At 38.5% G+C, this 13,213-nt stretch overlaps 1 protein-coding gene across 1 annotated transcript in view; it reads right to left on the bottom strand.

Moving 5' to 3' along the window:
- The window catches only part of LOC149132169 (protein jagged-1-like), a 163,036-nt gene extending 150,573 nt beyond the window's left edge, over positions 1-12,463 (bottom strand). The window contains exon 1 of the mRNA XM_089364968.1: positions 11,071-12,463. Within this exon, the coding sequence (XP_089221094.1) occupies positions 11,071-11,520 (450 nt within the window). The 5' untranslated portion in view covers positions 11,521-12,463. The remainder of the gene's footprint in view (positions 1-11,070) is intronic.
- Between the last annotated feature and the right edge of the window lie 750 nt (positions 12,464-13,213).

Here is a 13,213-nt window from a genome sequence, read left to right as displayed (position 1 = left end):
CTGCTGACGACATTCTGTCAGTGACAAAATTCTTCGGGTGAATATTTTGCTTACCGAATTCTATATCGAAACTAATATTTCAACTTCGCTCAGATTTATCTACGAAGAGTTGCTCGTCACTGAGGAGAACAAATGAAGTTGAAACATCAGTGTCTGATGATTCAAGCATAGACTGTATTTCAACACACAATATATTGCAGCAGGCTTGGTTGTGTGGTAAGAAGTTTGCTTCATAACTACATGGTTCTAGGTTCAGTGCGTGACAACTTGGGCAGGTGTCTTTTCGTATAGCCTCGTGGCAACCAAAGCCTTGTGAGTGGAAACTGAAAGAAGACCATCATATTTGTGTGTGTGTGTCTCTGTGTATCTCCATCCACAGCTTGACAACTGATTTTGATGTGTTGATATTATCGTAACATAGAGGTTTAGTCAAAAAGACCGATAGAATAAATATCAGGCTTTAAAAATGATATGTACTGAGATGATTAGTTTGGCTAAAATTCCTCAAAACGGAGCTCCAGTATGGCCGCAGTCTAATGACTAAAATATTTAAGTAAAACAAACATCTCAAAATGTCTGTGTGTGTGTTTTAGACAAACAATAGAAAGATGATTCAATACATAAGTGTGTATATGTATTTTTTTTTTTTTTATACAGCTACAACGTGATACAAGAGTCAATAGTTTCATACATTATCTGAATTTGAGTGCAACGCAGAAAACTCTTTAATCGCTTGAGCAACTTTACAGCTGCATAATATATAGAGAACGAAATTGATATACAAAGAAGGGTCGATGAATTGTGAGTCACTCAGAATAATAAAGAAGTGTGAGCGAAAACAAAAAGGATAACTGAAAGAAGTAAAAAAAAAATTACTAAAACACGTGAAGAAGAATGAAGCAATGTCTGAAACATAAATACAAACACATACTGAAGCAGATAACAATAAACCCCGTCCCTTTTGACGGGTACCACACTAGACCACAACTGCTGAAGATGGAAACCAGGAGAAGTTTACTCTTTTACTCGTTTCAGTCATTTGACTGTGGCTATGCTGGAGCACCGCTTTTAGTCGAGCAAATCGACCCCAGGACTTATTCTTTGGAAGCCTAGTATTTATTCTATCGGTGTCTTTTGCCGAACCGCTAAGTTACGGGGACATAAACACACCAGCATCGGTTTTCAAGCGATGTTGGGGGGGGGGGGACAAACACAGACACACAAACACATACATACATATATATATACATATATACAACGGGCTTCTTTCAGTTTCCGTCTACCAAATCCAATCACAAGGCTTTGGTCGGCCCGAGGCTATAGTAGAAGACACTTGCCCAAAGTGCCATGTACTGGGACTGAACCCGGAACCATGTGGTTGGTAAGCAAGCTACTTACCACACAGCCACTCCTGCGCCTATGTTTGGTTATATTCTAATCGTGTAGACAAATACCAACGACTTGTGGCAAATGATGATAATGATGAAGATAATACAAACACAAACACACACACAAGTGTATTATCAAGGTTATACTTATATTACCTGAAACACTTGTGATGTATCATTCAGCACTTGTGTGGCTGTTAACACACACACAATATTCAAATGCTGAAATACTTTGAATCGTTACTCTGAGCTTCATGTTTGCTCATTATTCAAACAATTGAAGATGGAAGGAAGTAGTGTGATAATATAAAAGCAAAAATATTTGTTAATGCATGCATCGAAATGCGATTAGTTATGAAGATTTGATTGGTTGCCAAAAGACCGGTAGAAACTGCATTGCATTTATATATTCAATAGATATTGTTGAATATGGTTCATCTTATTCGTAAGCAAAATCACATGATGCTGCCGTGTCTTGAATATCATGTGTGTAAAATACAAAAGTTGATTATCATAAATGTAGTTTTACTGTTAGTGTGGGGGACAAAATATTGAGTGGCATTTATTCTGATTTCTTATGTTTTCAGTCCTCAAGTTTCAGTCAACTACTGGGAGATCAATGTTTTGGACAAACTCCGTATCCCTAAAATTGCTGGCCTAGTGCCAAAATTTGAAATATTATTATTATTATTATTATTACTGCAAGGCGGTGTGCTGACAGAATCGTTAGCATGCTGGACAAATTGCTTAGTGGTATTTCGCCTATCGCTACGTTCTGAGTTCAAATTCCGCCGGTGTTAACTTTGCCTTTCATCCTTTTGAGGTCGATAAATTAAGTACTAGTAAAACACTGGGGTCAATGTAATCGACTAGTCTCCCCCCCCCCCAACAATTTCAGACCTTGTGTCTATAGTAGAAAGGATTATTATTATTATTATTTACACAATTTACAAAAACGTTAATAGAAAAGTGACTATATTCATTATACTAATAAACTGACAGAATTTAACGGTATTCCTGTTCCACTACTTGGAATGGTCCGCAGGGTTGGCAGTAAAAACAACATGGAAGTTGATCGGGTATCATGTCAGTCAGTTGGGTAATCTAATAGGGAAGCATGAAATGGGGAGATGAGATGTACAGAGAGAAGCTCAACTGAGCTCAGGTGTTAGGTTATACGGCTCATATTAATGTTAGATGGGGAAGGTGCGTGCCTCAGTGGTTAGGGTGTTCGAATCACAATCGTGAGATTGCGAGTTCGATTTCTGGCAGTGTGTTGTGCCTAGAGCAAAGACACTTTATTTCACCTTACATTCGAGCGAGGCCGTTGCCAGTGCCGCTGGACTGGCTCCTATGCAGGTGGTACGTAAAAAACACCATTTTGAGCGTGGCCGTTGCCAGTACCGCCTGACTGGCCCTCGTGCCAGTGGCATGTAAAAGCACCCACTACACTCTCGGAGTGGTTGGCATTAGGAAGGGCATCCAGCTGTAGAAACCGTGCCAGATCAGATTGGAGCCTGGTGCCACCATCTGGTTCGCCAGTCCTCAGTCAAATCGTCCAACCCATGCTAGCATAGAAGGCGAACGTTAAACGATGATGATGATGATGATGATGATGATGATGATGATGCAGTCCACTTATGTACAAGAAAAATGAGTTGTACCTATAATTCAAAGGGCCAAACCATGTCACATTTTGTGAAACACTGAATCTCTCTGAGAACTACATTTAGGGTGAGCATGCTTATGAAGTGCTCAGCTACTTGCACATTAATTTCATGAGCAGGTTGTGCAATTGATCGAATCAACTAGCCCAATCGTCTTTGTAACCGATAGAGAGTTAGGTCAATGTTAGCTGGACTTTTAAATCGCTTTGTATGTGTGTGTGTATGTGTGTAAAATTAAATAGTAACCGATATAAATGTTGTTGTTAGATGGTTGATATCTCCAGTCATTCTTTAGTATAGAGAGATGGAGAGATAGACACAGGGAGAGAGAGAGAGAGAGAGAGAGAGAGAGAGAGAGAGAGAGAGAGAGAGAGAGAGAGAGAGAGAGAGAGAGAGAGAGAGAGATTATTGTGAGTTAACATAGGAGGTACTTAGGACAAGGGTCATTTAACCTTCAGAAAAAATACAAATTTCATAACGAAAAAAAATTGCAGAGATGGGTTTATAACAAAATATTAAAAATTTTGAAAGATAATAGCTTATAATTGTTAGAAATATACAAATGAGAAATTTGTATATATTCAATTTTATTTTCGTTTAAAAATTAGTTTTCATTTCATTATTTTGTATAAAACACCAAGAAATTTTATAAAAGATTATAATTAATGCATGTATGTCATATTTCCTAATAATATCCATGAAAGCGAAAGTATACTTTCAAAGTAAACCCGTCATACGACGGGTAATGGGCTAGTATATATATATATATATATATATATATATATATATATATGATGGAAGTGCTATAATTATTATTTACGACAAGACCAACAAAGATATAAGGGTTCAAAACATTTGTTTTAACAAAACAAATTAAAAACATAATAGAAACCAACACATGTATATATATATATACAAGAGTGCATGCACACACGTACAAATACACAACACTTGTGTCTTAACAAAACTTGACAACAACAACAAGAGCAACAAAAGAAACGATCGTGCTGACATGCAGCCAACAGTTGCCGCCGCCGCAGCTGACCTGCCACGCCGCCGCCGCGCAACCAGCTGGTCCCCAAACCACATGAAGCTAGCTATTCAACTGCTTAATAATAATGATAATAATAATGATTTCAGTTATTTGCCACAAGGGCGAAGGATGAGGGGGGGGACAATACATAGACATAAAGTGTGGGGGTTTACATATAATGAAATGATAAAAAAAAAGGAAAAAAAGAAATTAAGTATACACGGTGAACACTGAAAAAGAAGGAACATATGCTTAGCATACAAAGCTTTAAAAAAAAAAGTAGCGGGTAAGATGATAGCGATGTGGCCCTCAAGGTACAGTAGGGCCTCGAGGGATAATCGAGGTACCCTACTGTCCGAGGTTTCCGTGAAACACAAAGAGCAAGTGCCCTCTCCAATTCCTTCTCTCCGACTCACAGGTCTACACTTAGAGAGGTACCATCCACTCTTGCCATTTTCGCATCTTTCACCCACCTTTCAATAAACTCGCTCGAAGACAGCACTTCCCTCTCCACTCTCAATTTCCTTTTCAAAGGAAAGTTGAAGTCAATGAGAGCTCTACCAAAGAGAAATGTCCTCATGCCTTTCAGCCTCAATCGTTTCTTTATGGGCAATAAAAGCACCAAAAAGGAAAATACAAAGAAACAGAATTGGGTGTGGCGATAATATACACACACATATACAAGATATACAAACATACAGTATATATATAAATATGTGTGTACATGTATACATGTGTATGAGTTTATCTTTTATTCCTTACTTGTTTTAATCATTAAACCGCAGCTATACTGGGGCACTGTCTTGTAGGTTTTCAGTCGAGCAAATCGATCTCAGAACTTTACGTTTGTTTAAAGCCAAGTACATATTATTTTGTCGAACCGCTAATTTACGAGGAGGTAAACAAAGCAACACCGGCCGTCGTTAAGTCATGGTGGGGAACAAACATATACACACACAAAGGGGTTCTCTCAGTTTCCATCTACAAACCCGTTCACCCGTTCACAAGGCCCGGAGCTATAATAGATGACACCTGCTGAAGGTGCCGCGCGGTATAATTGAACCCAGTACCACATGGTTGGGAAGCAAACTTCATCATACAGCCATGCCGGTGCTATTTAAATACAGGTGTTACGTACAAAACATTTCAAATGTACGCTGTATGGACGTGTAATGACACCGTAACCCTAACTAACCCTCCCCTTCATATCGTTACGTAGATGCATCGGGACCTCTGTTTTCAAGTAGTGCCGCCATGCATTTGTTCATATCACAGGGCTACGCCTGAGCCTTTATTTACATGCGCATACATACATACAATCAATGTATATACATTTCTATGAACATACATCTTTATATATGTACATTCACAAATCTACACACACATATAAAATACATATCTATGCACACGCATATATATAAACACGCATAACGCGTTTACCTGTACAGATACACATACACGTGTACATTAACACGCATATGTATACGTGTAGATATACGCATATATATGTACAAGTATATATATATATATATATATATAACATGTTCATGTGCCTATATATGTATACATAAGCGCACTTCCAATACATGTAAATGGATATGTATCTATTTATTTACACAGATATATACATATAAACATAATACAGACTGCCTCCCAGTATATATATATATATATATATATATATATATATATATATATATATATATATATACCTAGATACGTGAGTGTTGACGCCAGGATGAGCAATCCAGCCGTAGAAAATCTACCTCAATGAATTTTGTCTGACCATACAAGATGGAAAATACGCTAAAACGAGTGTGTGTGTGTGTACATACATATACCACGTACACACATATGCCTTCTTTTGTACACACACTGTGTGTGTTTGGCTTTTACCTTGAAAAGACTATAACCGAATTCCTAATGTTGTCCTTGCGGGCTCTCCTCCTCGCCCACTATATTCTGTAACTGAACCTAAAAAATGAAACCAGAGAATCTCTTTTATCAATATGGCATCTCTTGAAATAACAATTGGGGGGGGGGGCTACTTTGATGTACTACAAAAAGAATTTTGGCATGTATTTTATCATAGAATAAATGACACCCCTTCAACCTTTATCGCCATGACAACCACACCAACTGTTTTTACTATAAGCTACCCAGGAGAGAACCGAAACTTTCAAACCGATTTTCACAAAGTGAAATAATAAAAACTATCTTCACGCAGTGCACAAAGTTCGATAGTGAAATCTATCCTACATGTGATTCCAAACGTCTGATCGATGTTCGCACAACTAGTAGTCAGAGTTCTCTGGAATGTGTCCGTGCAGTTGCGATATACCTGTCATTGCTTCGTCTCTGCAAGGTTCTGCTACAATATCTCGGCTTGGAAGTGTAATCTGCTAAACGATAGAATTTATGGAAGTTACTCATTATTGTGTCATAACAAAGTGTTTCGATGGCAGTGGGTGGGTGATTGTAGAAGGGTTTACATTATGCCAACCTTTTAGCAACATTAGGCGACGGACGTCACAAAATCGCAAGGGTAGACGACTCAACAATTTTGGAGGTTAAACCTTCAAAAGATGCATTTGCTTCCGTGAAAAGTTATTCTAGTTCAATTTCGTGTGTCTGCATCAAGGCCCTCATAGCAGCATTATAACCTCCCCCATCCCTGCGAACAAATCAAATTCCTTGGACCTTACAGCAACACATAGATCGGAATTGGGCCCTTACTCTCTTCAGCAATTACCCAATCTCTACATGCTTTAAGACGACATTGATCTGCACACCAACACTGAGACCATCACGAGACCAGTTTTCGTTGGTGGTTCTGGCTGCGAATGGATTTTTTTTCTGACCGTACCATCACTACTAATTCTAATAATAATTCTTTCAAATGTTGGCAAAAGGCCAGCAGTTTTAAGGGGATGGTGTTAGTCGGTTAGACTAAGCTCAATACTTAACTGGTACTTTATTTTATCGATTCCAGGAATGATAGAAGGCAAAGTTGACCTCAGCGGAATTTGAACTCAGAACGTACAAGGCAGAAAAAAAAATCACAGGGAATTTTGTTCGATACTTTAACGACTATACGAACCGACCGTACTTACAACATTCCAATCCTTTAATTACCATCTTTGGTCTTGTTTTTTTATTGTATTTTTCTCCTTCAGTCATTATCTACCCCCAGGTCCAAACTATGACCAAAGGCTTAGACTAAATCATCCGTTTAATTTGATGGAGATTTAGGTATTATTTTTAGCAGGTCGAATGACCACTTGAAGGCTTGTTAACCATGTCTATATACACACACTTCATGTTGCTGTGTATATATATATACATAGTTTACAATTATTGTGTGCAGTGCCGCGGGAAGGCAACTCCGCCTTCCTGCGTGCATACTCACACACATACACTTTCGTAATGCACACATACACACGTTCTTTTCTTTCTCAGACACTTTTATCTTGCATCACATACACGTTGTCTGCTGCACTTATATGCACAATCATGCAAAACACCTTCACCTTGCTATACATACGCGCACACACACACACACACACACGAGCGCGTGCTTGCGTGTATTTCGCACACATCTTCCCCTTACTGTACACACGTTCACTTCGCTGCTATAGGCCGTCTCTCCTCACGCTTTCCCCCAACCAGCACGCGCGCGGACACGCTCTCTAATGTTAACACACACCTCCTTCTCCCCCTTCCGCTATACGCAGTCATATACACGGTCGTACATACACCACGCACACACACACGCCTATTTCTCCTCCTCCTCCTGCTATACATAGTGATATAGTGTCGTATATACACATACACATGCACGCATGCACACCTCTTTCTCCTCCTCCTCCCGCCACACAGCAATCATACACGCGCGCGCACTCACGCACACACACAAACATAAATACACGCACACATCCACACAGACATGTTAACACACAAGAAAACCCCAACTGTTGAAAGTTATTTTATCAGTTTTTAAACTTGATAAAAACAATTGTTTACCACGTAGGCTTGTGAAAACATTCTTTCTTTATTAAAACACGAAGTGTACGTAAGTGAGAGATAATGTAAGGTTGTGAAATTCATGCCTTTCCGAAGAACATCAGCAACACACACACACACATATATGTGGGTTCGTGCTTTATGAGCAACCTTCGGCATTTTCTATTCAAAGGGTTTTTTAAACCCAATATTCACAAGCTATTTATTATCTTATAGCTTTATTGCTTCGAGTTTCAATCTTCCAAAAAGATAATAAATGATTAAAAGAATAATATGTGTGTGTATGTTTAATTAAATTAAATGATTACGACTGGAGTTTGGAAAATATTTGAATAATTTGTAGCAACGTCTTAGAGAATGAAATTTGATGTGTTGATTACGCTGCTTTTGTTTTCTGTCTAAAGATGACTTTGTAACAGGGAATTGAAACGTAGCAGCTCTTTGTCACGAAAGCAATGTTTGTTGTTAAAAAAAAAAAAACAAGTGAAATAATAACTTCAATACTGTAACAGGATGTGACTTGAGTTTTCTGACTACGATGATGACCGTGATCATAATTATCGTTGTCGTCATTATTTAAGAACAATTTCTTAAGACTGGGCAAACGGCCAAAGCTTGTAAGACAAAATATAACCAATCAACTCGACCCTAACATCTAACTGGTACTTCATTTTACTAACAAAAGGCAAAGAGAGAAATATGATACCCTGGCGGTATTTTTTTCGGCAGAGTAAAATGCTTTTTAAGAGAAGGGAGAGAAAATTTAATCGTTTATTGTTACCAAATCAACAACATTTAAGTGAAATTTATTAAACCCTCGAAATCGAATCCGCGAGAAAGGATGTGTATAGACTCTACTTCTCGATGGATGCTGTGACGTTCATGCATTTCATGCTTTTTCTAATGACAATGTGTTGTAAATGGAATGAAAATAACCAAATCAAGAAAACGGTCGTTTCCAGGAGACTTACCACTGACAAATTTCTTAAGCACAGAAGGCAAAAAGGTTTATATAGATAAACGAGAATACGTGATGTTCATGCCTTTCCCATGGCTATTTAGCAACATAAAGCGAAATAACTTGAAACAGAAAAAAGAAACATCTCTTTTGTATTGTACAACAAAGCCGATTGCTTTTGTAACAAAGAGTGAAATGCGATCTAGTCAACCTCAACATATCACTGGTACTCATTGTGACTGTCACAGTCAGAATGAGACAAACAGACAGAAACAGAGATACAGAAAGAGAACGGAGCTGAAGAGATAGATTTATTTCCATTAAATGTTTCTTCTTTAGGCAGAGGGTTCGTAATTTTGAGGGGAGGAAATTAGTTGATACCATCTACCTTAGTACTTTTTTTTATTCACCTTCCACGGGATAAAAGACGGGGTTCATCAGCGGTATTTGAACTCAGGACGCAAAGAGCCGGAAGAAATTTCGCAATGCATTTTGTCCGACGCTCTAACGATTCTGCCAATCTAACTTAATACGATGATTTCTAACTTTACATTGCTGGTGTAAATCGATGTAATCGATACCAGTATTTGACTGGTATTTTATTTTTCAGACCCAGAAGGGTATAATTTAAAAGAAAAAATAACTCATGATTTATTTGTAAAAGAAGAGGAGATATATATAAAGCTGATTGAATGGCCCTCCAATTATAACAACTGAGGCGTATGAGTAACTGTCGCCAAGGATAGCGGTGAGCAACCGGCGAACCGAATCCGCGAAGCTGTTTCAATTCCCGGTTACGGTTATTTTCACTTAGCTTACTCATTAGTTTACACATTTTCTTCTCAACTCATGTGTAAATTAAATAGATCTGTGTTACATACGAACACAGAGACACACACACGCGCGTGTATGGAAGGGAACAAAGACACACGTATGTGTATACGTATGTATGTGTGTGTGAACATGATAAAAAGAGGAAGGGGGAGAGTAAAAAGAACGATGAAAGCCATGATAAGGATGATAAAACGAAAATACTAAGATAGCTAAACGATGCCAAGTAAGCAGATATATTTGGTTGTAAAATAATACACACGCACATATATATATATATATATATATATATATATAATGTGGACACGTGTGTACAAGTGTGTGCGTGCGTTTTTTTTATGAGAGTGTATGGCGGTATATGGGAATGAGTGTGAAATATATATATATACACACGCACGCACATACACACACTTATATTTGTGCGAGCGTGTGAGTGCGTAAATGTTTGTTGTGTATGTCTTTTATTATGATACATATGTTTGACTACAGCAATGTGTGTGTGTGTGTTTATATAGTTGTGTATGTATTGATGTGAGTGTGTGTGTATGAATGTGCGAGTATGTATGTGTAAGTATGTGTGCGAGCGCGAGTGCTTGTGCTGCGGAAGCTGGTGCTAGCGTGCTAATTGCGTTATACATTTTCGGTGGACATGCGCGCGTGCCAAACACAAACGCGTGCCAGAGAAACGCGTGCGCGGTGTATATGGGGATACGGGGTGCTTTGTGTGTGTATGCGTGCGTAGAGTGTGGCGGAAGAGGGTGGCAAACGGGGGTCGGGCTCTCTCTCTCTCTCTCACTTTCTCTGTTCTGTGTCTGTGTGTACGTATGTATGTATTGCATACGCGCGTACTGCCTCAGCAGACATATCTTTGTGTACATTTCACATGGCTTTTCTGAAACAAAGGCAATAATAGTATGTTGTACAGAAATTTACGCGCAAACTTATATACACATAAATATCAAATTCCCGCACACACACTCACGTATATAGGGATATATACAAATACATATACATATATAATAACACATATATAGACATAAAATCTAATCGTTTTCTCTCTCTGTCTCTCTCACTCTTTCACTCATTCATATATATATATATATATATATATATATATATATATATATAACTTAGAAATATAAATATGCAATTTACGCTTTTGTTACTTACCGTCCAAGAGAAATTAAACTGTAAAATGAGAGGTGAATGTGTATGTGTCGGTGTGAACATGAAGGAATTTCCTTCTAAGACTTCGCTAGAAATATTTCCAAACGTACAACGTCCGGTGGTGGCGATTGACTGATATTCCTTAAGACATACTCGAAAGTACGTCCTGCAAGTGAGTGTACAGACGTTCGATTCATTGCTCGTCCCTCGACAACAGCTTCCGTTTGCAAGTTCTCCCCGGCTGTTCTGTAATTTGTCAAGTTGCAGCTCAAAGTAGCCGGATGCATCGGAAACTCTCAGCGCGGGAAGAAGGAACAGGGCCGAGACAAAGAAGTGGAACTTCCAAAGGTTAATCCGAGCAGATGACGGTAGCGCAGGGCTGCCAATAACCATGAAACGCAACTTGCCTTGTGGTGTAAGCAGAGCGAATCCGACTATCAAACTATGAAACATTCCTAAGAACAGGGGACTTCATGTAAGCTGTTCCTGGAATGATATCCACACAGCCACAAGTTTTTTTTTTCCTTCTTCCTAAAACAAAGACTTCACATACTTTGTAGAAACAGAAAGTTGTGCTCTTCACCATCAGGTTTGAGCTCTATATTTAAAAGTGAGAGAAGAAAGAAAAAAAGGGAGATTGTGCTTTTTTTTCTTTTCCTTTCTTTTCTTTTTCTTTCTTTTCTTTTCTTTTCTTTTCGTCCAAGTTAAAGCGAAGTGAGTACGGGAATACAAGTTAGCTGATGGTTATTTTTAGAGTGAGAGCGAGGTAGAAAGACAGTGGGGAAAGACGGAGAGAAGTAGGATGGAGGGGAGAGGGGAGAAAAGAGAGACAGAGTGAGTGAGAGAGAGAGAGTGAGTGCGTGTGTGTATGTGTGAGAGAGTGAAAAAGAAAGAAAGACACAGAGAGAGAGGGTGGGAGGGATAGGGTATCAGTGAGAGCTTGTGAGATGCGGGGTGGGAGGTAGTCGGCGTGAGGGGAGCGTATGAGGTGGAGGAGATGAGTAGATGGAGGGAGTGGGAAGGGAGTGAGCAAATACTGCAACAGAAGCAACGGTGGTGTAGAGAGAGGGTGATAGCAGATAGCGAGGGAGAAAGAGAAAGGAGGGAGGGGCGTCAAGCGAGCGACACATCAGAAGGGAGGACGGATGAGGGGGATTGGTGGCAGTTATAGTAATAATAACAATGATGATGATGATGATGGCGGTGGTGTCGGTGATGATAGTGTTGTCGTTGGTGGTGGTGGGGTGGTATAGAGCTAGTGGAATGAGTGAGGCAGGAGGAGGGAAAAGATTGAAAGAGAAAGAAAGAACATGGAAAAGATATAGAGAGATAAGTCGACGACGACAAGAGAACGATGAAAAATACTGTTTGAAAAAGAAAAGAAAGGAAAAGAAAGAAAGAAAGAAAAGAAAGAAAGAAAGAAAGAAATTGGTTGTTGATATAGAGATAGAGAAAGGAGAAAAAAAGAAAAAGAAATTAAAGTAGAAGGGGGAGGGATCCAAAAGTGACTTTGCGCATGCGCTGCTGTTAATTAGGGAATCTCAAGAGAACACACCAGAAATTCCATTGGTCACAGAAAACTATCGGCGATGTTGTTGGTTAACTGTAATTATGGTAGCTGTACTATTGGTTTCATTTCAAGTGCGTATGTGTGTATGTGTATATATGAGTCCTTCTTGCACTATATATATATATATATATATATATATATAGAAAGATAGATAGATATACACATATATTTATAGATAGATAGATAGATATATAAACACACAGGCACATATATATATACATTATTCGCATGATAGCAACTTATCTTTTGCTTTCCGTTAATTATTTATACCATTATATATATATGCACACCCATCTGTGTGCATGCATCATATGTATATATGCATTCATGTAAGTGCATGTGTGTATGCATACATATAAGTGTATGTATGAATGTATGTAGACGCATATATGCATTTGTGTGTGTGCGAATATGTATACACACACACACACATATATATATGCATGCATATATGACTCGATAGATAGATAATGTATATGCATGTATGAGTATACACATGTATGTATATGTATATATTTATATATATACACACACACATACATACGATGTATACACGTATGTGCATGTATATGTGTG

Source organism: Octopus bimaculoides, chromosome Z, assembly GCF_046866305.1.
Source record: "Octopus bimaculoides isolate indiv1 chromosome Z, ASM4686630v1, whole genome shotgun sequence".
Classification (NCBI taxonomy): Eukaryota; Metazoa; Mollusca; class Cephalopoda; order Octopoda; family Octopodidae; genus Octopus; species Octopus bimaculoides.
This window is presented reverse-complemented; position numbering and strand designations above follow the sequence as displayed.